This window comes from Eucyclogobius newberryi, unplaced genomic scaffold (assembly GCF_026437365.1).
Source record: "Eucyclogobius newberryi isolate DKJ021-1_F unplaced genomic scaffold, fEucNew1.0.hap1 SCAF_14, whole genome shotgun sequence".
In the NCBI taxonomy this organism is placed as follows: Eukaryota; Metazoa; Chordata; class Actinopteri; order Gobiiformes; family Gobiidae; genus Eucyclogobius; species Eucyclogobius newberryi.
This window is the reverse complement of record NW_027315768.1, coordinates 22,342,341-22,367,615: the sequence shown is the minus strand read 5'-3', so window position 1 is coordinate 22,367,615 and position 25,275 is coordinate 22,342,341. Positions and strand designations below refer to the sequence as shown.

The 25,275-nt window shown below is 42.3% G+C and overlaps 2 protein-coding genes across 2 annotated transcripts; both read right to left on the bottom strand.

Moving 5' to 3' along the window:
* Positions 1-1,927: 1,927 nt before the first annotated feature.
* On the bottom strand, positions 1,928-7,423 carry LOC140359069 (trace amine-associated receptor 13c-like). Its single transcript, XM_072443943.1, has 3 exons — positions 7,357-7,423; positions 3,159-3,339; positions 1,928-2,756 (listed from the first exon to the last, which is right to left on the bottom strand). Exons 1-3 carry the CDS (start codon positions 7,421-7,423, stop codon positions 1,928-1,930), a joined length of 1,077 nt encoding a protein of 358 aa, XP_072300044.1.
* Positions 7,424-14,439: 7,016 nt separating this feature from the next.
* On the bottom strand, positions 14,440-15,642 carry LOC140359068 (trace amine-associated receptor 4-like). The gene is made up of 2 exons (XM_072443942.1): positions 15,473-15,642; positions 14,440-15,268 (listed from the first exon to the last, which is right to left on the bottom strand). The coding sequence occupies exons 1-2, from the start codon at positions 15,640-15,642 to the stop codon at positions 14,440-14,442; spliced, it is 999 nt and encodes a 332-aa protein (XP_072300043.1).
* Between the last annotated feature and the right edge of the window lie 9,633 nt (positions 15,643-25,275).

Here is a 25,275-nt window from a genome sequence, read left to right as displayed (position 1 = left end):
AAAAAAATTCACGGAACTCACAGAGTTCTAATTTTTGATCCCACTCACTAGCATATCCGTCCTTGTTTACTACTCGATTTCTGCGATTCTCCTGCTTTCGTTACAATCCCTCGCCAGGACGATTCTCGTCCTTCGGCTCAGGCCTAAAGAACTTCTAAATGTATGCACAATAATTTGAAGAGAGAAAAAACTTGAAATTAAAAGAAATTGTAGATGAGCTCAGTAATTATGTTGTCAGTGTGGGGAAACAACTTGGCAAAAACTGATGACGTGCATCAAAACGCTTTTTCATCTGATGTAGTCACCAGAAATCTGCTCATTTTATCTTTATCCTACAAGTGAAAAAAGCAAAACAAAAACTGCTTAAATCAAAAACATTGAAAGATGCAACTGGTACAAACATGCATATAGAATTTAATAAAGGACACCGTAGAACACATTGCACAACCATTAGCACATATATGTAACCAAGCATTTCACATGAGTACGTTTCAGGATAAAATTTAAAAAGCAATATACAAAAGTGGGGCTATCCACTTCTTTCAAATTATAGTCCTATTTCAGTACTCACTCAAATCTCACAACAATCTGAAAAAAATATATTTGCTCATACATTAGATACATTTATATAAAAATCAAAGCTTTTGAGTGATCACCAATATGGATTTAGATTTTTTTTTCCCCAAAAAAATATCTGGAGTTAAACGAAGTTTGATTAGGGTTAGTGAGAGTTAGATTAAATTAATTATATTTTGGACACCCTCAATTTCCTGTGACCAAGGAACAAAATAAAAAATTGGGAGCTTAAATAACAGTATTCGAAATACTAATACCACTAATACCTGAAGAGGGGAAGGACCGACTTGAATGTGCCTCATATTGACCTTATTCCGCCCCGCCCATTTTCCTTCTTTTCCCATGTGATCGTTGTAATCGCACTTCTGGTCCAATGGGAATTCCGCCATATATGCAATAAAGTAGATGATTTGTGTAAAATATCTAATGTTCATGTGACCAACAAGTCAAGAATGCGCTGATTCCCTGGGCGGCCCTATGTGAACTAATACAACCGGAAGAAGGATTGCATTGTTTGGCTGCGCCCAAATGGGATTCCGGAATAAGGTGAAAAGACACATTTAATCCACAATGATCTGATCAGACAGGATTTATTAATAGATGAAAAACTAAAAATAAGATAAGATGATCCTTACACATAATGAAAGATATACAAAACAGAACAAAGCTGTAATAAGTAGTTTGGACACAGCTTTTAACTACTCTGTTAGCTCTCCTTATTTATTTAAACTGATTACAAATCAAATTGATAACCTAATTATACAAAATATGGGGGCTCTTTACGTTGGGTCGTTATGGACAATCTGTGGCAGAAGTCCGATAACTGAACACCGCTTGGGTTCAGATTGGGGAGGCCGTTCCTGCCGATCACCCCCCTCCAGGTGTCACTGTCTTTGCCCATGTGGGGCCCCAAGGCCGACACAACAGTGAGAGACCTGTCCCTCTCATTCACTGGGGTGAACTCCAACACGTGGCCGCTCAGCTGTGGGACTGTAAGCAAGCACACCAGCGTGCCGTGTCAGCCCCTCTCGAGGAGATGGGTTCCAGATCCCAAACTGTGTGTGGAGTTGAGGTTGACTATATCTAGTCGGTACCGCTCAACCTCCCGCACAAGCTGAGGTGACATTCCATGTACCCAGAGTCAGTTTCTGTGTCCGGAGATTTGAGAGATCTGTGTCCATGGGAGGCTGCACCCAGCGGGGCCCCGGGGGAAAAGGTACGCCCACCCCAGGCCTGGCTGCAGGATGCGGCCCTGGTACAATGTAACTGGCCTTGATTTTTGTCTATTCATTTTTTTCCACTTTTGTTTTTAATAAAATAAAGACAATTATTTAAGTTCATAACAGCAGATTTACAGATCTAATAGAATGTTGATATCTCTGGAGCCGGGTTTTAAAATCTGAAGCGTTATAATATGTTTTATAGACCTTCTATACCACGGGTAACACATTGCATAGATGATAGGGTTCATGCAGGAGTTGAAAAGAATGAGCCAAACCTCTACACTTCCAGATAAGAGGTCTATTTTACCGTTTTCAGCTGTGAGAGTAAATGCATAATACGGAGAAGAACAGATGATAAAAACTATGACAAGCACTCCTAATGTTTTGGCTGCTTTTAGCTCCATTTTTTTTGCCTTTGTCCCTGAAGTTTGCAAAGCTAGAGATGTAATTTGAGACCGTATGGCACGGGCCTGAGACACTGCTACAGTAAATACTCCCAAATACAGCACCGTGATGACTGTGAAAGGGACTGCCAAAAAAAAAAGTATGTCGACAATCCCTTCTACTGGGTGTACAAGTACAAGCACACACTGTCCAACACATGTGTTATAGATGTCCAGATGTTTGACAAAATCCCTCATTACCCAACTGATATGAACAAAACAAGAAAACCAGCAGAGACAAATGCAGGCTTGAACACGTGGGATTGTGACTCTAGTGTGGTACTGCATGGGTCCACAAATGGCTGTGTAGCGATCGAATGATATAAGAGTCATGTTCAAACACGAGACATTGACCAAAAAGTATCCGCTTATAATATGGACAGCACAAGGGATGTTACCCAGGAGCCAGCAGCCCCTGTAATAGAAGCTCTGTAAAGGCATCGGGAGTAAGCCGATGAGGAAGTCTGCCACGGCCAGAGAGAGGAGAAGGAAATTGGTACAGTTGTGGAGCTGCCTGGAAAGTGAAAGAAATAAGCAACAATTAATGGTTGAAAGTAGAGTTGAGAAATATATGAATTACAACATAGTATTAAATAGTTGATTTAGTATTTAGTTGTATAAGTACATTGTTTGTGTACAAGAAAACTGTAAACATATTTCATAAAGTGTCTGCGTGATATTTCTGCTCTTTTTGTATTCTATCCTACAGTCTGTTCACATTTCACACACACTTGAACCTCAACCAAGACATTTATTGCTCGGTTTATCTTAGAATTATTGCAAAAAACAGGTTAAAATAATTGTTAAAGATAAAATAACATTAAAAATGTATGTTGAAAAAAAATAACGTTATCTATTCCTAAATAAAAGCAGAACATCATCATAAAATACATAAAGAATCCACAGTTATTTCTGCCTGAAATGGGCGATAGAGATGATGACCAGCAGGTTGAGGACCACAGTCATGACAATGATGACAGACAACAGGATGTAGATGATTGTGGTTTCCAGCTCTGGTTGTGGAGTTCTTCTGCAAGATTTGTTCAATGTTGGAAAACACAGCTCAGCCTCATTTAGTGTTTCCATCGTCTGATATTCTTCAGACAAATGAGACAAGGTATCACATAGGGCAGGCTATTTATAGTGTTATGGTATACCTCCAACTACTCTCAAAGGACAAAAACACTGTACGTCATATTCAGTAATTGTGGAGGTCTGTGCTACAACAGTTAAGATAAGACAAGATATGCCTTTATTCTCTTAACACTTAATAGAAGAACTCTTATAAACAAAAACTCTTATGGACAAAACTCCTTTAGACAGAACCTCTCATATCTTAATAGGGAATGGAGGGAAAAAAATAAAGATGAAATAAAATAAAAATAGCTAGCATAAGACAAAATAATACTAATAATAATGGTAAAATAAACACTCTTATCCTATGCAGTTATATGTTATATGCACATGAATATGGCATTATTGCATGGGAGTACGACAGTAATAGCACATGAATATGACGGTATTGCACATGTTCAGGGCTAGCAGTGTTTGTTGTAGAGTCTGACAGCAGCAGGAAGGAAAGACCTGCGTTGGGAAACAAAAGTGCTACTTCAAAAGTCTGACCATGATGCTCTCTATAGTCCTTTAGATCCCGGAATATGAAATAATGTTTATTGATAATAGTGATGATGGATCAGTAATGGATAAATGATGGATCGATGATGGATCGATGATGGATCAATGATGGATCAATGATGGATTGATGAGAGTTGGCTGGGTAGAGACTCAGGATGGAGGCTCCGTCTCGTGTAATCAGCCCAGCCGATTCAGAACCCCCCCTCTTTAGATGGTGATGTGTTAAGGTGAAGATGATGGAGACATGGAGGAGTAAGAGGTTGAGGCGTGGTCCTGCTCCAGAACACCAGTTGACAATTAACATCTCCGACTTGACTTCACTAGCAAGGACCACGCCACAACAATGGAATATCAATGTTTATTGATAATAGTGATGATGGATTGATGATGGATCGATGATGGATCGATGATGGATCGATGAGAGATGGCTGGGTAGAGACTCAGGATTGGGGCTCCGTCTCAGATGATCAGCCCAGCCGATTCAGAACCATCAAAGATGATTTAAAATGAGCAAAGATGATCTGGATCTCAACGTAAGCCTGGCTGGAAATTATGTTAACTTGAGTGGCCAGAAATAAGAGGAGCTGGATAGTCAAGGATTCTTTGAAGAATAGCTGGATGGAATCTTAAAGCAGTCTGTCCATGACTGGAGACGAGGATTAATACTGGTGCTTTTGAATAGTAGTTTCAAAGAGTTTTAGGCAATGAATTTGGAAGATACGGAGATCAGGCGAGTGCGATAGACTTGGCGGTGCCCTAATAGTAGTAGTAGATTTCCGTCTCTTCTGAGCCAGCTCGAACTGTCTTTCTCTGTCTTAATTTTGTCCCGTACACTGAGGGAACTATATTATGATAGATCCATGTGCTTAGCCACGGGGAAACGTGCTGCTCTCCTGGGGACGAGCCGACGAGGCTGCAGGTGAGCAGTAGGTGCATCCTATGATTGATACGTGGCAGGACTAATCGGCAGTCCACGCCACGAGGAAATGAGACCCAGATTTGGGCCAAAAAATCGTCCATTACGCCTTTAAGTCAATATGAGCGATGGATGAGGGAACTTAATTGAGAGTTGAATGAGATTGGGAATGAGTGGAATGAAAGATAGATGAGAGGCTAGTCTGATTTAAGATGGTTCCTGAAGATCGAAGAAGAGGAATTGAGCAATCGTCGAAGTTCGGTGCTGAGCGTTAGATTTTGGGACAGTGAATTGTGAGTAGCAGTTGGCCGATTATGGTGTCTCGAGTATAAGCAAGGCAGGTGATGGATTGATAGAGGGGAGTAGTAGAGAGTCTAGAGTATTATGAGGTGCGGCATGATAGAATATCCATTACTGATCTATGTCGGTGTAATCCCTCATTCGTCCAGGCGTGTTCCATAGTAGAAAATGCTTCAGTTGTAGTCATCTGGACTCAGTTTGAAAAAGTAGACGTTTCGACTCTCATCCAAGAGTCATTGTCAATAACAGAATTTAGGTCGAGAACTCCGATATTAATACTGTTCTGTGGTAAGACCCGCCCATTGGGAGGAGCCTTCCTGAAGTAGAAAGAGTTGTTGGTTTCAACAGAAACTCCCCCCTTGTATCTATTCTGAATAGGCTAGCTCGGTAGATACAAGGGGGGAGTTTCTGTTGAAACCAACAACTCTTTCTACTTCAGGAAGGCTCCTCCCAATGGGCGGGTCTTACCACAGAACAGTATTAATATCGGAGTTCTCGACCTAAATTCTGTTATTGACAATGACTCTTGGATGAGAGTCGAAACGTCTACTTTTTCAAACTGAGTCCAGATGACTACAACTGAAGCTTTTTCTACTATATGAATTTTACTAGAGTGTATTAGGCAAGGCAAGTTTATTTATAGAGCACGTTTCATACACAAGGCAATTCAAAGCAATTCACACAACAGGAAAAAATGCATTCAAATCACAAAGAAATTACAGAAATCACAAAACAGTTTAAGAAATAAAAGAGAAGAGTGCAAAAACAAAATATTTCAGTCATATGCACAGCTAAACAAAACTGTTTTTAGCTTAGATTTGAACATTGTCAGAGTAGAAGCCTGTCTCACGTCCCAGAGCCTTGGAGACAGGTACAGGTCTTGCAGAGATGGAAGTCTGATCACCTTCTCAGCAGAGCGCAGAATGCGCTGTAGTTTGTCCCTGGCTGTGGCTCCAGCCAGGGACAAACGCCATCACCGCGTGTGAGGTGAGGATGGACTCAATGATGGCCGTGTAAAACTGCACCATCATCTGCGCTGGCAGCTTGGCTTTCCTCAGCTGCCGCAGGAAGTATATCCTCTGCTGGGCCTTCTTGATAAGGGAGCTGATGGTGGGCTCCCACGGTGGCTGCCCACAAGTCCGAAGGTTTACTGGTCCGAAGGTTCACGAGTCCGACAATTCCAAAATTTTAAGGTTCACATGTCCGAAGGTTCATTAGTCCGAAGGTTCATGAGTCCGAAGGTGTGAGTCTGCGCAGCGGGCTCTCCTCGCGGCTCTCCTCACCGAAGCTGTGTCTCCGTGCAGCGGGCTCTCCTCGCCTCCCTTTGCCCCACACACTGCTTTTTGGACTTTTCTAGTGTTGATGCACTTTTTATGAGTAAACTCACGTATTTTCCAAAACCGACTTGTTTCTGTACATAGCCTGAGCTCCTTATCGTATTATTAATGAATGAAATAACTCAAATAGCCCAGCAGTTTCGGCTGCGCGCCGCGGCTCTGTAGACACTCCCGTCTTGGCCAGCTGAATTTCCTTTTTGACTACCAATCCTACGGTGATCGGATCACGCGTTTCTATATATACATATATCATTTCTATACTTATGATCAAATGAAGGCATAGAGTGGAGGATTCTGATCACGCATATTTCTTATGATAAAATGAAGACATAGAACGGAGGGTTCTGTTCACACATTTTCTTATGATCAAATGAGGGCATAAAGCGGAGGATTTGAGATGTTCCCTTGTTATTTTCACATACACACACAACTTGCGGTGCCACCTGTGAGCAGCTGGTAAATTAAACGTGACGAGTCCCAGTGCGTGTCTTCGTGCTTCGTGCGCATTTTACAGGCTGACTACATCCCGATGCTGTCTGCACCTTCACTTTAGCCTATGAGGAACTTTCGGACTAGCAAACCTTTGGACCAGTGAACCTTCGGACCAGTGAACCTTAGGACTAGCGAAATTTCGGACCAGTGAACCTTCGGACTAGCGAACCTTCGGACTAGTGAACCTTTAAAACCTTCAGACTTGTGAACCTTCGGACTAGCGAACGTTCGGTCTCTTGGGGGGTAACCGCTCTCACTTGAGGTCCTGGGTGATGGTGGTGCAGAGGAAGCAGAAGGAGTCTACGGTGGTAATGGGGGAGTCTGTCATAGTGAGGGGGGGCTGGGGGGCTGGGGCTTTCCATGATCATCTCCACTGTCTTCTGGGCATTAAGCTTCAGGTTGTTACCGCTGCACCAGGACACCAGCCGGTCCACCTCTGTAGACAGATTCATCCTCGTCCGAGATGAGACCGATGAGGGTGGTGTCGTCCGCAAACTTCATCAGTTTTATGGAGGGAGCATGGGAAGTGATTAATAGGGTGAAAAGAGAAACAAAAAATTAAAGCAGCATTAAAGCTGCGCGCGACAATAAACGCCCCCCTCGCGACCACCGGTTACGAGCCACCGCGAATAGCACACCTAATCCCCCCGTCCACATCAACCCTTTCCCACAATCAGTACAAACTTTATACTACTTCATTCAACATTTTCCCCCCCCCCATGGTTTGAGATAGAGTTATGTCCCCATTGGCTTTTATGTTCTTTTGTTTAGAATGGCAAGAAAGCAAGATAAGTTTGTTATCTTTGTTAGTTTTGGAGCAGGACCACACTGTGGCAAATTTGATTTGTTTACGTAAAAGTAAATTTTGTCATCCCTTCCAAAATGCTTGTAAAGCAAAATGCATGTAAAACAATGACAATGTTTGTCAGGTTGCCACAGCAAAATGCTCGCAGATAGAGGTATGCCGTAGTTGATTTTTTCAATCAGAACGGTAAGAAGAATGTCTGTGCCAAATTGTATTTGTCTATATCTAAATACACTTTTTGACTTAATTCAAATGTTCAAGGGGGCACTGTACAGCCTTTGTAAGATATTGCGTTCAGCTCATCATTTTGCACAAAACGTATATATTAATTCCGAAAAATAGAATCTCATACCAGAGAAACAAGCTTCCCACACCCACATTTGGAATTGTGGGCGTGACAATAGTGGCATTTTTTTTCCTCTGTAAAAACTTGAGCTTGAGTCACGTGATTTTGTCACATTGTGCCCGGTCAGAAATTAACCCGTGATAATTTCTTTTGGATTGTATTTTTTAATTTTAAGAGTTTGGAGAAGGCACTAGAGAGCCTTTTTTTTTTTTTAGCTGGCCACTACATTTGCATATCATTGCGTTCAGCTTGAAAATCTTCACAAACGCTCTATTAACAATAAAAAAAAGTTGGGATCATAATATTATTTTTTACATGTCTTCCCATGAACTATTTTTGGGAGTGAGCGTCATATTTTTATTGCGACTTGTTTTGGCGTCGGGCTCCGATTTGCCCCATGTTAATCAATTTTTGAGGTGGTGTTACAGAGCCGTCTTTAAAAAAAATTCACGGAACCTTCACTCAAAATTAGAACTCACGGTGTTCAAAATTAGAACTCACGGAGTTCTAATTTTCTATACCACTCACTAGCATATCCATCCTTGCTTACTAGGCAAGGCAAGGCAAGACACGTTTATTTGTAGAGCACATTTCACACACAGGGCAATTCAAAGTGCTTCACAGCAGGAAAAAAAACATTAAAATCACAAAGAAATTACAGAAACAGAAATACAATAAAATTACCTAAATAAAAAATAAAAAAAACACCTAGCCACAAAGGGTAACGTGTTTTCGGAGTCCAACTCCTTTTTAAATCGTTTTTAAATCAGTCCAACTGATTGTACGTACTTTTACACGTCTAACGTGTTTCGGAGTCCAACTCCCTTTTAAATCAGTCCAACTGATTGTCTAAACTAATGAAATCACAAACATAAAAGAGAAGAGAGCAAAGAAACATCCTTTCAGTCATATGCGCAGCTAAACAAAACTGTTTTTAGCTTAGATTTAAACATTGTCAGAGAAGAAGGCTGTCTCACATCCTCAGGGAGACTGTTCCAGATTTTAGCCGCATAAAACTGAAACGCAGATTCCCCATGTTTAGTCCTGACTCTGGGCACCAGCAGGAGGCCGGTCCCTGAGGTCCTCAAAGTCCGAGATGGTTCATATGGCATTAACATCTCCAAGATGTACTTTGGTGCTAGGCCATGGAGAGACTTGTACACAAGCAGAGCTGCTTTAAAGTCTATTCTCTGAGCCACTGGGAGCCAGTGCAGAGACCTGAGAACAGGACTAATGTGATCATACTTCCTGGTTCTAGTCAGGACCCGAGCAGCAGCGTTCTGGATGTACTGCAGCTGTTTTACAGCTCGTTTGGAGAGGCCAGTGAGCAGGCCATTACAGTAGTCTAATCTACTGGAGACAAACGCATGGATAAGTCTCTCCAAATCTGGTTTTGACACTATATTTTTGATTTTGGCAATGTTTTTTAGATGGTAAAAAGCTGCTGATGTTATCAATTTGATGTGGCTGTTAAAGTTCAAGTCTGAGTCCATTATTACCCCCCAGATTTCTAACTTGATTTGTAGGTTTTAGAGCGAGACTCTGGAGGTGACCGCTAACACTTTCTCTTTGTTTCTGTGGGCCAAAAACGATTATTTCAGTCTTGTCTGAGTTCAGCTGGAGAAAGTTGTTTTGCATCCACACACTGATCTGTTGGATGCAGTGACAGAGTGAATCCACTGGTCCATATTCACTTGCCGACAGTGAAACATAGATCTGAGTGTCGTCTGCATAATTGTGATAGGACACATTTTCACTGCGTATCAACAGACCTAATGGCAGCATGTAGAGGTTGAACAGAAGGGAACCCAGGACTGACCCTTGGGGCACTCCACAGGTCAGGGTCATGTGGTCTGAGACACAGCTACCAATTTCAACAAAGTACTTCCTGTCTTCCAGATAGGACCTTAGCCAGTTTAGGGCAGTGCCAGTGATGCTCACCCAGTCCTCTAGTCTCTGTAAGAGGATCCCATGATCGATAGTGTCAAACGCAGCACTCAGATCTAACAGAATTAAGACTGAGTCTTTGTCCGTGTCAGTGTTCAGGCGGATGTCATTTGTCACCTTGACAAGAGCAGTCTCAGTGCTGTGATGAGGTCTAAAACCTGACTGAAAAACATCAAATGAGTTGTTTATTAAGAGGAAATCTGTGAGCTGTTGGTAAACAACCTTTTCAAGGACTTTGGCCCAAAATGGTAGAGTAGAGATGGGCCGGTAATGACTCAGTACTGCGGCATCAAGACTGCTCTTCTTTAGGAGAGGCTTTATGACCGCAGTTTTCAAAGACATTGGGAATGTTCCAGATTGAAGCGACATGTTAACTATGTGAGTGAATGGTGCTAACAAACTGTTCAGCACAGACTTTAGAAATCTGGTGGGTAACACATTAAGGCAGCATGTAGATGAACTCAGACTGGTGATGATCTCATGGACAGTTTTGTCAGTTACTGGTGCAAAGTGAGTGTCTTAGTAGTTTTAGGGAAATTTTTTGCATTGTGAGATTGATAGCATTTTTCATGCCCTGAACTTTGTCATTGAAGAATAATGCAAACTCTTTACACTTGGATGTGGAAATGAGTTCTAACGGCAGCTGAGCTGGAGGGTTTGTTAATCTGTTTACTGTGGCAAACAAGACACGCGAGTTGTTACTGCAGCTTCCAATAATTTCAGAGAAATATCTTTCCCTAGTTCTACATAAAATTAGGTTGTACATGTTCAGCTTCTCTTTGTAAATCTCTTTTTGAACCTGGAGCTTTGACTTGCGCCATTTCCGTTCGGGCCTGCGGCACTCCCTTTTCTGTGCCCTGACCGAATCATCATTTCTCCATGGCGCCTTCTGCTTATTTTTAACCATTTTAGCCTTCATAGGGGCAATGGTGTCCAGAACATTCAAAACACTAGATGTAACAGTGTTCAACAAATCATTTACATTAGAACATGAGATATTTTCAAAGTTTATCATTTCCATAAACAGTGCACCTGTGCCATCACTTATGTGTCTCCTCTGAACAACTGCAGGACCAGCTGGTGGTTTGTGAAAAACAGACAGGTCAAAGAAGACACAGAAATGATCAGACAGAGCAGCATCGACCACATTGACATTTGAAATATTTACCCCCTTTGTAATTATGAGATCTAGAGTGTGTCCTTTGCTGTGGGTGGGGCCTCTCACATGCTGAGTAAGACTGAAGGTTTCAAGGACAGCATCAAGCTCTTTAGCGTTTCTGTCACAAATATTATCAACATGCCCATTGAAATCACCTGTAATGACCAAACCATCAAAGTCTGTGCATACGACTGAAAGCATCTCAGTAAAATCATCAATAAAACTTGGGCAGTGCTGGGGAGGCTTGTATAAAGCAATGAAGATAATGGATGGAGACTGTTTTAGCTCCATTTTAAAGGATACATACTCAAATGATGAAAACACCCCAAAAGACAACCTGCGGGTAATTATTTAATCTCTAAAGACTGCACAGACTCCACCCCCTTTTTTGTTTTCTCGTGTTTCAGATTCAAACTTAAAGTTGGGTGGAGCAAATTCTATCAGAACTACATTTCCTGTGTTTTTGTCAAGCCATGTTTCAGTTAAAAACATAAAATCAAGATTATAAGAAGAGATTAAATTATTAATTAAGAGTGATTTGTTACATAAGGATCTGACATTTAGCACAGCAAGTTTCAGACTAGTTTCAGTGGGACTGGGCTTTATCTTTTCACAGGGAATATGAATCAAATTTCTCAGATCGGGCCGATTATATTTTTAATATGACAATAAGTCCCGGCAACGCTGAGACCCAGTGCATCCTAGCTATGGGAGATACCAGGTGAAAGGCGAGGGGGGATGGGTGGTGGGGCTTTTGTTGGTGCAGTCAGCTTGTGCGGGGAAGAATTGATAAGTATTGACATAACCCTTGATCTTGCTATATTGGGCGTGAGTGGAGCCATCTTAATGCCTGATTTGATCAGACTTTCAAAATGGCTGGGAAGGCCCATGGGTGAGGGTGGAGATGAGAAGGAGAATGAGGAATCTGTAGCGGGAGTAGATGTTGCAGGGGGAACCCAGGGCTGGTCTGAAGGCAGGGGCGATGACAGGGATGTTGTTGGGCCTGGGCCTGTCACAGATGGGTCCAAGGCCTTTGAAGATTGTTCCTTCGCTGGGGGCCTTGGAGGTGAATGTAGAGCAGCTGGAGCTGAATCCTTTGCTGGTGGTGGTGGAGCGGCTGCTGATGAATCCTTTGGTGGAGGCTGAGGTTGTGGTGCTGTTGATGTTGAGACATTGGCTCGGTCTCTGGCTGATGGAGCAGGAATTCTTCTCTCATTCCTCTCTTCTCTAACTATCTGCTCAGGACCCTGTCCAGGCCCAGTCCAATACCTCAGAGCGTGGAGCAGGTTCTCTGTCAGCACCCTCACTCCACCTCTGCACAGGTGGGGACCATTTCTCTTAACAGGTCCTCTCGTTTCCAGAATAGATAGAAGTTCTCAATGTAATGTAGTCCTCTCGGTGGACACTCTTTGGACAGCCATGTGTTCAGCTGAAGCAGCCGGCTAAACTTGTTTATCCTCCTGTCGATGTTTGGAAGAGGTCCACTTATGAATGTTTTGATTTCCACTTCATGAAGCACGTCGAATAACTTCAAGAAGTCTTTTTTCAAAACTTCAGTCTGTTCCTGCCGCATGTCCACTGCACCTACGTGCACAATCAGCTGTTTAGCTCCTCCATGCTTAGCCATAATATTTGGAAGGAGTGAAGTTATCTCAGAAACAGTGGCGCTTGGAAAAGAATGTGTGTTTATCTTTTCATGCGTCACGTGAATTATCGCCCCGTCTCCTATCAAAATAGTCTGTGTCTGAGTCACCTTGGCTCTTGGCACACATCCTCCTTGCTGTATTTTGGCCACGTCATCTTTCCTTTTTTCATTAAATTCCATCTCTGAAAGTGGGAAAAATCTGTTTGTAAGCTGTATTTTAGGTGACTTTACGTTATCTTTGTGTCGTTTAGGCTTTGCACCAAGTTTGATCCAAGAAACAGCCTGGTCTTTCTGGTTTTTAGTCAGTTTTGGAAATGACACAGAGTCACCGCGGTTTAGATTGAATGTAGCAGATTTCTTGTAAAAAGTGTGCTCTTCTTAACCATCGGTTGACACAGAAATGGTATCGTGAAGAACTTTTTCAGATTCCAAAACAAATATCCGTGTTTTCAGCTCATTAATTTCTTGTTGATATTTCCGACAGCGTTCACAGTCTTTCTCCCTTCTTCTCCCGGACATGTCGCTGGCCTCAGATATGTCGTTAAAACTGGAAAAATGTTCTTAGAATCCGTGGTTTACTTGAAAAAGTCTGAAGCAAAAATGTTTGGAAGACAAAAACTGATTAAAAAGCAAAATAAATAAGGAAAGCAGCAATAGCAAGCGGAGCGAGCGAGAAAGCGTCTGCACTCTTCGGAAGCAGGCACAGTTACTACTCGATTTCTGCGATTTTCCTGCTTTCGTTACAATCCCTCGCCAGGACGATTCTCGTCCTTCGGCTCAGGCCTAAAGTACTTCTAAATTTATGCACAATAACATGAAAAACTAAAAATAAGATAAGATGATCCTTACACATAATGAAGGCAACCTCAGAGGCAACTGTTGTTGTGATTTTGGGCGTTACAAAAATAAATTGAATTGAATATACAAAACAAAACTGTAATAAGTAGTTTGCACACAGCTTTTAACTCTGTTAGCTGTCCTTATTTATTTAAACTGATAACAAATTAAATTGATAACCTAATTATGCAAAATATGGGGGCTCTTTACGTTGGGTCGTTATGGACAATCTGTGGCAGAAGTCCGATAACTGAACACCGCTTGGGTTCAGATTGGGGAGGCCGTTCCTGCCGATCACCCCCCTCCAGGTGTCACTGTCTTTGCCCATGTGGGGCCCCAAGGCCGACACAACAGTGAGAGACCTGTCCCTCTCATTCACTGGGGTGAACTCCAACACGTGGCCGCTCAGCTGTGGGACTGTAAGCAAGCACACCAGCGTGCCGTGTCAGCCCCTCTCGAGGAGATGGGTTCCAGATCCCAAACTGTGTGTGGAGTTGAGGTTGACTATATCTAGTCGGTACCGCTCAACCTCCCGCACAAGCTGAGGTGACATTCCATGTACCCAGAGTCAGTTTCTGTGTCCGGAGATCTGAGAGATCTGTGTCCATGGGAGGCTGCACCTGGCAGGGCCCCGGGGGAAAAGGTACGCCCACCCCAGGCCTGGCTGCAGGATGCGGCCCTGGTACAATGTAACTGGCCTTGATTTTCGTCTATTCATTTTTTTCCACTTTTGTTTTTAATAAAATAAAGACAATTATTTAAGTTCATAACAGCAGATTTACAGATCTAATAGAATGTTAATATCTCTGGAGCCGGGTTTTAAAATCTGAAGCGTTATAATATGTTTTATAGACCTTCTATACCACGGGTAACACATTGCATAGATGATAGGGTTCATGCAGGAGTTGAAAAAAATGAGCCAAACCTCTACACTTCCAGATAAGAGGTCTATTTTACCGTTTTCAGCTGTGAGAGTAAATGCATAATACGGAGAAGAACAGATGATAAAAACTATGACAAGCACTCCTAATGTTTTGGCTGCTTTTAGCTCCATTTTTTTTGCCTTTGCCCCTGAAGTTTGCAAAGCTACAGATGTAATTTGAGACCGTATGGCACGGGCCTGAGACACTGCTACAGTAAATACTCCCAAATACAGCACCGTGATGACTGTGAAAGGGACTGCCAAAAAAAAAAGTATGCCGACAATCCCTTCTACTGGGTGTACAAGTACAAGCACACACTGTCCAACACATGAGTTATAGATGTCCAGATTTTTGACAAAATCCCTCAGTATCCAATTGATATGAACAAAACAAGAAAACCAGCAGAGACAAATGCACGCTTGAACACGTGGGATTGTGACTCTAGTGTGGTACTGCATGGGTTCACAAATGGCTGTGTAGCGATCGAATGATATAAGAGTCATGTTCAAACATGAGACACCGACCAAAAAGTATCCGCTTATAATATGGACAGCACAAGGGATGTTACCCAGGAGCCAGCAGCCCCTGTAATAGAAGCTCTGTAAAGGCATCGGGAGTAAGCCAATGAGGAAGTCTGCCACGGCCAGAGAGAGGAGAAGGAAATTGGTACAGGTGTGGAGCTGCCTGGAAAGTGAAAGAAATAAGCAACAATTAATGGTTGAAAGTAGACATTTATTGCTAGGTTTATCTTGGAATTATTGCAAAAAACAGGATAAGATTATTGTTAAAGATAAAATAACATAAAAAAATGTATGTTGAAAAAAATAACGTTATCTATTCCTAAATAAAAAACATAAAAATACATAAAGAATCCACAGTTATTTCTGCCTGAAATGGGCGATAGAGATGATGACCAGCAGGTTGAGGACCACAGTCACGACAATGATGACAGACAACAGGATGTAGATGATTGTGGTTTCCAGCTCTGGTTGTGGAGTTCTTCTGCAAGATTTGTTCAATGTTGGAAAACACAGCTCAGTCTCATTTAGTGTTTCCATCGTCTGATATTCTTCAGACAAATGAGACAAGGTATCACATAGGGAAGGCTATTTATAGTGTTATGGTATACCTCCAACCACTGTTCCCTCTTCCCGACTTTAATTCAGCCAATGATACATTGTATGTATCATTGGCTGGACACCTGTCAGTGACAGGTGTCCAGCCAATGATACAAAACGGTTTACATATGCTACACAGCCAATCACAGCATTGATAGTGCATATGTGCCCTGCCCATACGGACCATGCAGGTTCGCTAGCTAAGACTGGCGGAGTTAAAAGACGCAACCCCTTATCATGGCAAAATGATACACACACCAAGCCAAAGTAAAAAAGAAATGTGATTCTTTTAGGATGGAATGGCTGTCGGAGCTTGTGCAAATAGATGAACAAGCGGTGAAACTTCTCGAGTGAGCAAGTTCTACTCTGCAAAGCATGAAGCGAAGCCAAAGTAGAAAATGAGCTTTCAGCAGGAAAAATGTGGACTGCATGGAAGTTGGACTACAGGGGATTGGTTCATTATTGCGGGAGAGCGCAAATGATCGAGAGAAAAAGGAGGAGCTGTCACACAAAACAAAATCTGACCCCAAGCAAGTTAAAGTTCTCATTGACGATAGTTTACTTGCCATCAAAATGAATGCCTCAATGATGTCAGTTCAACAAATTCACAATCACATGGCAAAGTATTTGAGTTTATCAGAAAGCTGGCAAAGCAAAAACTATGCATTTGAATTTGTGAACTCAATCAATGAAATAGTGCAGAATGAGACTAGGTGCATACCCTGATAGTAGATGAGAGCACAGACATATCAGTACACAAAATGCTAGTCATATATGTCAAATACAGGGAGGAAAATGATGTTAACTATAAAACTGTGTTTGGTGGCATCATCCAGCTGACAGCATGCACTGCTCAGGATATTGTGAAGACAATAACTCCAAACATGGACTGGACATGCAGAAAATAGTAATGCTGACCTCCGATGGTGCCTCAGTTATGCTAGGAAAACACAACGGAGTTGTGGCTTTGTTAAAGCGCCAAATACCACACCTAACTGAACAACATTGTGTGGCCCATAGAGAGGACTTAGGCATTGATGATGCCTGGAAAAATGTACCTTTGATGAGGGATGTGGAAACTCTTCTTAGAACTGTGTATTCCACTTTCTCTTGGTCCACTGTGAAGAGGGGCAAAATGGAGGACCTAGCAATGATTCTTGATGATGATACACTGTCGTTCAGGCCTCTGAATGAAGTGCGATGGCTGTCACGGCACCAAGCTGTCAATGCTCTTCTGAGGGACTACACTGTGCTTGAAGAATACTGCAAAAGAGAATTCACTGATAAAAGAGATCCAGTGGCAAAGTACTGCTACAAAAAGCTGAGTGATTCAAAGTTCAAGGTTACTGTCACTGCTTTGGGAGATGTTTTGTGTGAGCTAGCACAACTCTGCCTCACTTTTCAAAGACGCAACCTGACTGCGATGGAAGGACACTGCTTTGCTAGAGCAAAGATTGAGAATTGAGCGTTCCCAATACTTGAAGGAGAAGGATGTACAGTGGAGTGACCGTGTCAAAGAGGCAATGGGGACCTCATCAGCTGATGGCAGAAATACTGGTGAGATCATTCTTTTCATTAGTAAGCTCTGTGATCACATGGATGCTCATTTTCCAGAGGATGAATTAAAGGAGTGATCTGCATTTGACATTGAAGCGTTGAGCTCAGACATCAGTTTTGACTATGGATCAGCAGACATTGCCACACTGGCAAAGAAGTATGAGGCCATTCTCCATCACCCACAGTCTATGGAGGCCAACAGTCAATATGCTGAATTCAAGTACATAATGAAGCAAAAACTTAAACAGGGGTCAATCTGCACATTCTCAGATATGGTTTCTGCAGCACTCAGATGTGAAGAGCTAACAGCTCACAGCTTCTGTTTTTTTGTGCTACATTTCAAGCTTCCAGTGCAGATGGTGAAAGAGGATTCAGTTTACTGAATCATATCAAAACAGCATCCAGAAATCGTCTTGAAGTGGCATATTTGGACCAGCTGATGTGCATTAAGTCAAAGCAGGAAGCAGACGAAGCCATCAACCTGGACAAAGTGTACAACCACTGGAGAAATGAGAAGGACAGACGTGAGAAATAAGGTAAAATTAAAGTCAAAATGTGTGCATATTCTAGTGACATTTATTAAGATTTTTGTATTTATGGATATTAATCATTACATGCTGTTACTACTAGATAGTGTATGGGTAGTAGTGCTCACAGTGGTCCTCAGTGTGCCCAGGGAGCTTGTATGTTTGCCCAGACACTTGAAAAAATAGAGGGAACATTGCCTCCAACTACTCTCAAAGGACAAAAACACTGTACGTCATATACAGTAATTGTGGAGGCCTGTGCTACAACAGTTGGGAAACAAAAGTGCTACTTCAAAAGTCTGACCACGATGCGCTCTACAGTCCTTTAGATCCCGGTATAGAGCATATAATTTAAAAGTGTAACTAACCCAAGTGTATTTGTGCTAATGTGAGTCACTGGCATTTAAATTAATGAATAAATAAGTACCATTACTCCGGCGCCATTGGCATACTAAACAAGAGAGGACACAGGTTTGGAAATGGACTTGCAAGGATTCATACAAACATTGTCATACGAGCTAATGGAAAACAAGTTTAAAAATATTATAAAATACTAATGCATATTCCATTAAAACTTAGTTAACATATTTATATTTCAAATGCTACTTCCCCTAATTTTACAGTTTTTTTTTTTTTAACTTCCTGTATATATGCAAAGCGGAAATTCCATAACTTTTACCTAGCAACCATACTGTAAACGAGTGCCAAAAAAAATTCATTTTGTCTTCTTTTTACTACAAACAAGTAACTTTAAAAAGTTACTTTTAGTGTTGTTCAGGGGTTGAGTGGTTAAGGCGGCAGCACATATGCCAGACTCCATGTGCAATCAGTCGGCCGCTGCGTTGTGAGTATGAAAACCAGCTACAACAATTCTCTGCATGTCCTCCCTTCTCTCACCCCCATAAAACTGTCCTGTCTAATAAAGCCTACAGGCCAAAAACTCCTTTTTTTTTTTGGAAACAATTCTTCAAGAGCTGTGTGTTTGAAGACCTAAAGTTCATAATTCACACAGTTGTGGTGATGTGATAAATACAGATATTTGACTATATATTTATTGATATATATTTTTTTTATTAATGTTTAACCTGCCAGAAAACTGCATTCTTTGGACGTAAATTGTCCCTTCATTTTGGAGGCAATGTTGTAATAACAGGGGGATTTTTTTAGAACTCAGCTGTACGAACTGTAATTTTTTTCCTTTACATTGCATAAACGTATACATGTTGTGTGTAAGGCCCCTTTTTTGTGTATAAGACTGTTCTAATACAGAGAAACAATCTAAAATTATGTATTTCTTTTTTTCCGGATTAGGGAGTACGGCGGAGAATAAGGGCCAACCCAAAAATAAATAGCTGGGCACTACGAGAATAAAGTCATAACATTTCGTCATTAAAGTCATAATATTATGAGATTAAAGTTGAAGCCAGAAAAAAGTTGTAAATTAACAAGAATTAACTAATAAATTAACGAGAAAAAACTCATATATTTATGAGAATAAAGTTGTAGTTTAGGAGCGGGTGTCAATGTTCCGATTCAAAGTGACGTGAGCACTTTGTGCAAAGTGACGTGAATGCTGTCTAACAAGGCGCTGAAGGCATTACTGAGAGCGTCATCACTCATGTTCACGTGGATATTAAAGTCTCCAGCTATAACTATTTTATCCCAGGCTAGCACTAAGTTTGATATAAAGTCAGAAAACTCTGTTAAAAACTCTGAGTAGGGACCAGGAGGTCGGTAGATAACTATGAACAAAACTCCTTTTTGGTTTTTCATATTTGGACATGTGATTGACAGCATAAGGCTTTCAAATGAGTGAAATGCATTGTTAGTTTTAGGGCTCATGAGTAGGCTTGAGTGTGAGATCACTGCCACACCACCACCTCGGCCTGTGCTCCTGGCAGTCTGAAAGTTAACATGGGTGGGTGGTGTGGACTCATTTAGTCTGACGTAGTCGTCTTGTTGAAGCCACTTTTCAGTTAGAGCTAGAAGATCTATGTTATAGTCACTAATTAATTCATTAACTAAGAGCGATTTGGAGGAAATTGCTCTAATGTTTAGCAGTCCACATTTTACGTGTTTATTCATTTGTATATTTGTGTCATTTGTGATTGTTATTTTCCTTAAGTTATTTGGTCTGACGCCTGAAATATTTTTTCTGAGATCTGACTTTTTGGCATTATTTGTACGAGGGACACGAGGGACACACACAGTCTCTATCTGTCTTGAATCTGAACACTTCACATGTAACAGAACGGGCGAGAGTTCAACGACAGAGGAGCGTCTTAAACTGCTGCTCTGCGCCCGGGGCTCATCCCTAGATGGTCACTGAACACGACTAAGACTATCGGTCAAATTCCGAACTAATAGGGATGTACCCTCCGAAGTCGGATGGATGCCATCCCTGCGTATGAGCCCGGGCTTTCCCCAAAATGCACTCCAGTTATCAATAAAGACTACGTTGTTTTGAGGGCACCATCTAGATAACCAGCTGTTGAATGCTGAAAGACGGCTGTACAATTCAGCATTGATCCGATTGGGCAGGGGACCAGAAAATATTACAGTGTCTGACATCGACTTCGCGAGGTCACACACCGCGGCTACTTGAACTTTGAGCACTTCTGATTGTCTCCGCCGGGCGTCGTTACCGCCTGCGTGAATCACGACTCGCCGGAAACGGGTCCTACTCTGCGTTAAGATCCTAAGGTTTCCTTCGATGTCACCCATTCTGGCCCCCGGGTAACACCTAACGCTAGCAGCTGGCAGCTTCACGTCTCTAACAATAGAACTCCCGATTACAAGAGTTTCTCTAGTGTGTTCAGCGGGCGTGTGATCGCTGAGGGGAGAAAACCTATTATAGACGTGAAGCTCACGGTGCTCTAAGGTTCGGCTTTTAGCGCCTTGTCCCCTCCGAACTGTCACAAATTGGTCCCTATTCTGTTCCTGGTCTAGTCCCGGCTGCACGGGAGACGCTGAGGGGCTGAGCTCGGCCTTACTGCTACTGCTAATGCTAATGCTACGCCCTGGAGCGCGGTCCGGTAGCCCTCGCGCTAAAACCAAACTATAACTGGACTTTAGCTCCTCTAAACAGCGGATCCGCGCTTCTAACTCCGTAACCCTGGCCTCCAAAACTACCACTACACTGCACTTCACGCACCTATCATCAGAGAAGGAGCCAGGGTCCTGACTCGACATATGACAGCTCAAACAGGTAAAGGTAGATCCAGCCATGACGCTAGCGGCTAGGCTGCGCTAGGCTAGTTCAGGCTGGAGCTAGAGAGTGAGGAGGGCTTTTAATCCACGAAATACTGAAAAGTGAGCGGTTTGAGGCTCCGGATTGTTTGCGGAGAAATCAAACGCTCACCTTTGTGTATATGATGCGTAAATAGTGTGTATAATTCGTGGATTAATCGGTAAAAGGCTCTAAGAACGAACAGCTCTGAAAACGCGACACACTCACCGGAAATGACGTCACCAGGATCTCATCTTTATGTGGGCAGAACACCAAAACTAGGGATGTCCCAATGGTTTCAGACTCAATCGAAATCGGACGTCGACTCCCGATCACTGATCGGATATAAATTTTACTCTTATTAGTTTGATCAGCGCTATACATTTCAAGCTTATTATTAGTCTCTCACCTCACGACATTTTACTGCAGTAAAGCCCACACTTTACGGCAGTAAACATTAGTTTGGTTTTGCGCCGTGCGATCCTGCATGCCACAGCAGAGCGCATCAAACAGATTAAGGCAAGGCAAGGCAAGTTTATTTGTAGAGCACATTTCATACACAAGGCAATTCAAAGTGCTTCACACAGCAGGAAAAATGCATTCAAATCACAAAGAAATTAGAGAAACAGAAATACAATAAAATTAACTAAATTAAAAATTATCAATCCAACTGATTGTCTAAACTAATAAAATCACAAACAAAAGAGAAAAGTGCAAAGAAAAAATTGTTTCAGTCATATGCGCAGCTAAACAAAACTGTTTTTAGCTTAGATTTGAACATTGTCAGAGTAGAAGCCTGTCTCACATCTTCAGGAAGACTTTTCCAGATTTTAGCTGCATAAAACTGAAACGCAGATTCCCCATGTTTTGTCCTGACTCTGGGCACCAGCAGGAGGCCGGTCCCTTAGGTCCTCAGAGTCCGAGATGGTTCATATGGCACTAACATATCCAAGATGTACTTTGGTGCTAGGCCATGGAAAGACTTGTACACAAGCAGATCTGCTTTAAAGTCTATTCTCTGAGCCACAGGGAGCCAGTGCAGAGACCTGAGAACAGGACTCTGTGATCATACTTCCTGGTTCTAGTCAGGACCCGAGCAGCAGCGTTCTGGATGTACTGCAGCTGTTTTACAACTCGTTTGGAGAGGCCAGTGAGCAGGCCGTTACAGTAGTCTAATCTACTGGAGACAAACGCATGGATAAGTCTCTCTAAATCTGGTTTTGACACTATATTTTTGATTTTGGCAATGTTTTTTAGATAGTAAAAAGCTGCTGATGTTATTGATTTGACGTGGCTATTAAAGTTCAAGTCTTCGAGTCCATTATTACCCCCAGATTTCTAATTTGGTTTGTAGGTTTTAGAGCGAGACTCTGGAGGTGACTACTAACACTTTCTCTTTGTTTCTGTGGGCCAAAAACGATTATTTCAGTCATGTCTGAGTTCAGCTGGAGAAAGTTGTTTTGCATCCACACACTGATCTGTTGGATGCAGTGAAAGAGTGAATCTACTGGTCCATAGTCACCTGCCGATAGTGAAACATAGATCTGAGTGTCGTCTGCATAATTGTGATAGGACACATTTTCACTGCGTATCTGCGGATGAACTCAGACTGGTGATGATCTCATGGACAGTTTTGTCAGTTACTGGTGCAAAGTGAGTTAGCTCTAAATGTCTTGGTGGTTTTAGGGTAATTTTTTGCATTGTGGGATTTATAGCATTTTTAATGCCCTGAACTTTGTCATTAAAGAATAATGCAAACTCATTACACTTGGATGAGGAAATGAGTTCTAACGGCAGCTGAGCTGGAGGGTTTGTTAATCTGTTTACTGTGGCAAACAGGACATGCGAGTTGTTACTGCAGCTTCCAATAATTTCAGAGAAATATCTTTCCCTAGTTCTACATAAGATTAGGTTGTACATGTTCAGCTTCTCTTTGTAAATCTCTTTTTGAACCTGGAGCTTTGACTTGCGCCATTTCCGTTCGGCCCTGCGGCACTCCCTTTTCTGTGCCCTGACCGAATCATCATTTCTCCACGGCGCCTTCTGCTTATTTTTAATCATTTTAGCCTTTACAGGGGCGATGGTGTCCAGAACATTCAAAACGCTAGATGTAACAGAGTTCAACAAATCATTTACATTAGAACATGAGACATTTTCAAAGTTTATCATTTCCATAAACAGTGCACCTGTGCCATCACTTATGTGTCTCCTCTGAACAACTGCAGGACCAGCTGGTGGTTTGTGAAAAACAGACAGGTCAAAGAAGACACAGAAATGATCAGACAGAGCAGCATCGACCACATTGACATTTGAAATATTTACCCCCTTTGTAATTATGAGCTCTAGAGTGTGTCCTTTGCTGTGGGTGGGGCCTCTCACATGCTGAGTAAGACTGAAGGTTTCAAGGACAGCATCAAGCTCTTTAGCGTTTCTGTCACAAATATTATCAACATGCCCATTGAAATCACCTGTAATGACCAAACCATCAAAGTCTGTGCATACGACTGAAAGCATCTCAGTAAAATCATCAATAAAACTTTGGCAGTGCTGGGGAGGCTTGTATAAAACAATGAAGAGAATGGATGGAGACCGTTTTAGCTCCAGGATACATACTCAAATGATGAAAACACCCCAAAAGACAACCTGCGGGTAATTATTTCATCTCTAAAGACAGCACAGACTCCACCCCCTTTTTTGTTTTCTCGTTTTTCAGATTCAAACTTAAAGTTGGGTGGAGCAGATTCTATCAGAACTACATTTCCTGTGTTTTTGTCAAGCAATGTTTCAGTTAAAAACATAAAATCAAGATTATAAGAAGAAATAAAATTATTAATTAAGAGAGATTTGTTACATAAGGATCTGACATTTAGCACAGCAAGTTTCAGACTAGTTTCAGTGGGACTGGGCTTTATCTTTTCACAGGGAACATGAATCACATTTCTCAGATTGGGCCTGACTCGCATTTTGTTTTTCCATCTGTGTGATGATGTGACTACAGAAATAGCACTAGGGGGGGCTCTTTTTACATAGGGCCCCGGGTTGGTTTGATTTTTAATGTGACAATAAGTCCCGGCAACGCTGAGACCCAGTGCATCCTAGCTATGGGAGATACCAGGTGAAAGGCGAGGTTTGATGGGTGGTGGGGCTTTTGTTGGTGTAGTCGGCTTGTGCAGGGAAGAGTTGATAAGTATTGACATAGCCCTTGCTATATTGGGCGTGAGTGGAGCCGTCTTAATGCCTGATTTGATCAGACTTTCAAAATGGCTGGGAAGGCCCATGGGTGAGAGTGGAGATGAGAAGGAGAATGATGAATCTTTAGTGGGAGTAGATGTTGCAGGGGCAACCCAGGGCTGGTGTGAAGGCAGGGGCGATGACAGGGATGTTGTTGGGCTTGTCACAGATGGGTCCAAGGCCTTTGAAGATTGTTCCTTTGCTGGAGGCGGTGGAGGTGAATGTGGAGCAGCTGGAGCTGAATCCTTTGCTGGTGGTGGTGGAGCAGCTGCTGATGAATCCTTTGGTGGAGGCTGAGGTTGTGGTGCTTTTGATGTTGAAACATTGGCTCGGTCTCTGGCTGATGGAGCAGGAATTCTTCTCTCATTCCTCTCTTCTCTAACTATCTACTCAGGACCCTGTCCAGGCCCAGTCCAATGCCTCAGAGCGTGGAGCAGGTTCTCTGTCAGCACCCTCACTCCACCTCTGCATAGGTGGGGACCATTTCTCTTAAACAGGTCCTCTCGTTTCCAGAATAGATAGAAGTTCTCAATGTAGTGTAGTCCTCTCGGGGAACACTCTTTGGACAGCCATGTGTTCAGCTGAAGCAGCCGGCTAAACTTGTTTATCCTCCTGTCGATGTTTGGAAGAGGTCCACTTATGAATGTTTTGATTTCCATTTTATCAAGCACGTCGAATAACTTCAAGAAGTCTTTTTTCAAAACTTCAGTCTGTTCCCGCCGCAAGTCCACTGCACCCACGTGCACAATCAGCTGTTTAGCTCCTCCATGCTTAGCCATAATATTTGGAAGGAGTGACGTTATCTCAGAAACAGTGGCGCTTGGAAAAGAATGTGTGTTTATCTTTTCATGCGTCACGTGACTTATCGCGCCGTCCCCAACCAAAACAATCTGCGTGACCTTGGCTTCTGGCACAGATCCTCCTCGCTGTATTTTGGCCACGTCATCTTTCCTTTTTTCATTAAATTCCATCTCTGAAAGTGGTAAAAATCTGTTTGTGAGCTGTATTTTAGATGACTTCACGTTATCT

Bases quoted from the DNA above. Each gene is read 5' to 3' on its own strand.
- LOC140359069 (XM_072443943.1), bottom strand. From the start codon at position 7,423: ATGAAGTTTGCGGACGACACCACCCTCATCGGTCTCATCTCGGACGAG. The intron at 3,340-7,356 runs GTGGACCGGCTG...ATTTGTCTGAAG, and splicing joins GGATGAATCTGTCTACAGAG to AATATCAGACGATGGAAACA. The intron at 2,757-3,158 runs GCAGAAATAACT...TTCACTTTCCAG, and splicing joins ATCTCTATCGCCCATTTCAG to GCAGCTCCACAACTGTACCA.
- LOC140359068 (XM_072443942.1), bottom strand. From the start codon at position 15,642: ATGGAAACACTAAATGAGACTGAGCTGTGTTTTCCAACATTGAACAAA. The intron at 15,269-15,472 runs GCAGAAATAACT...TTCACTTTCCAG, and splicing joins ATCTCTATCGCCCATTTCAG to GCAGCTCCACACCTGTACCA.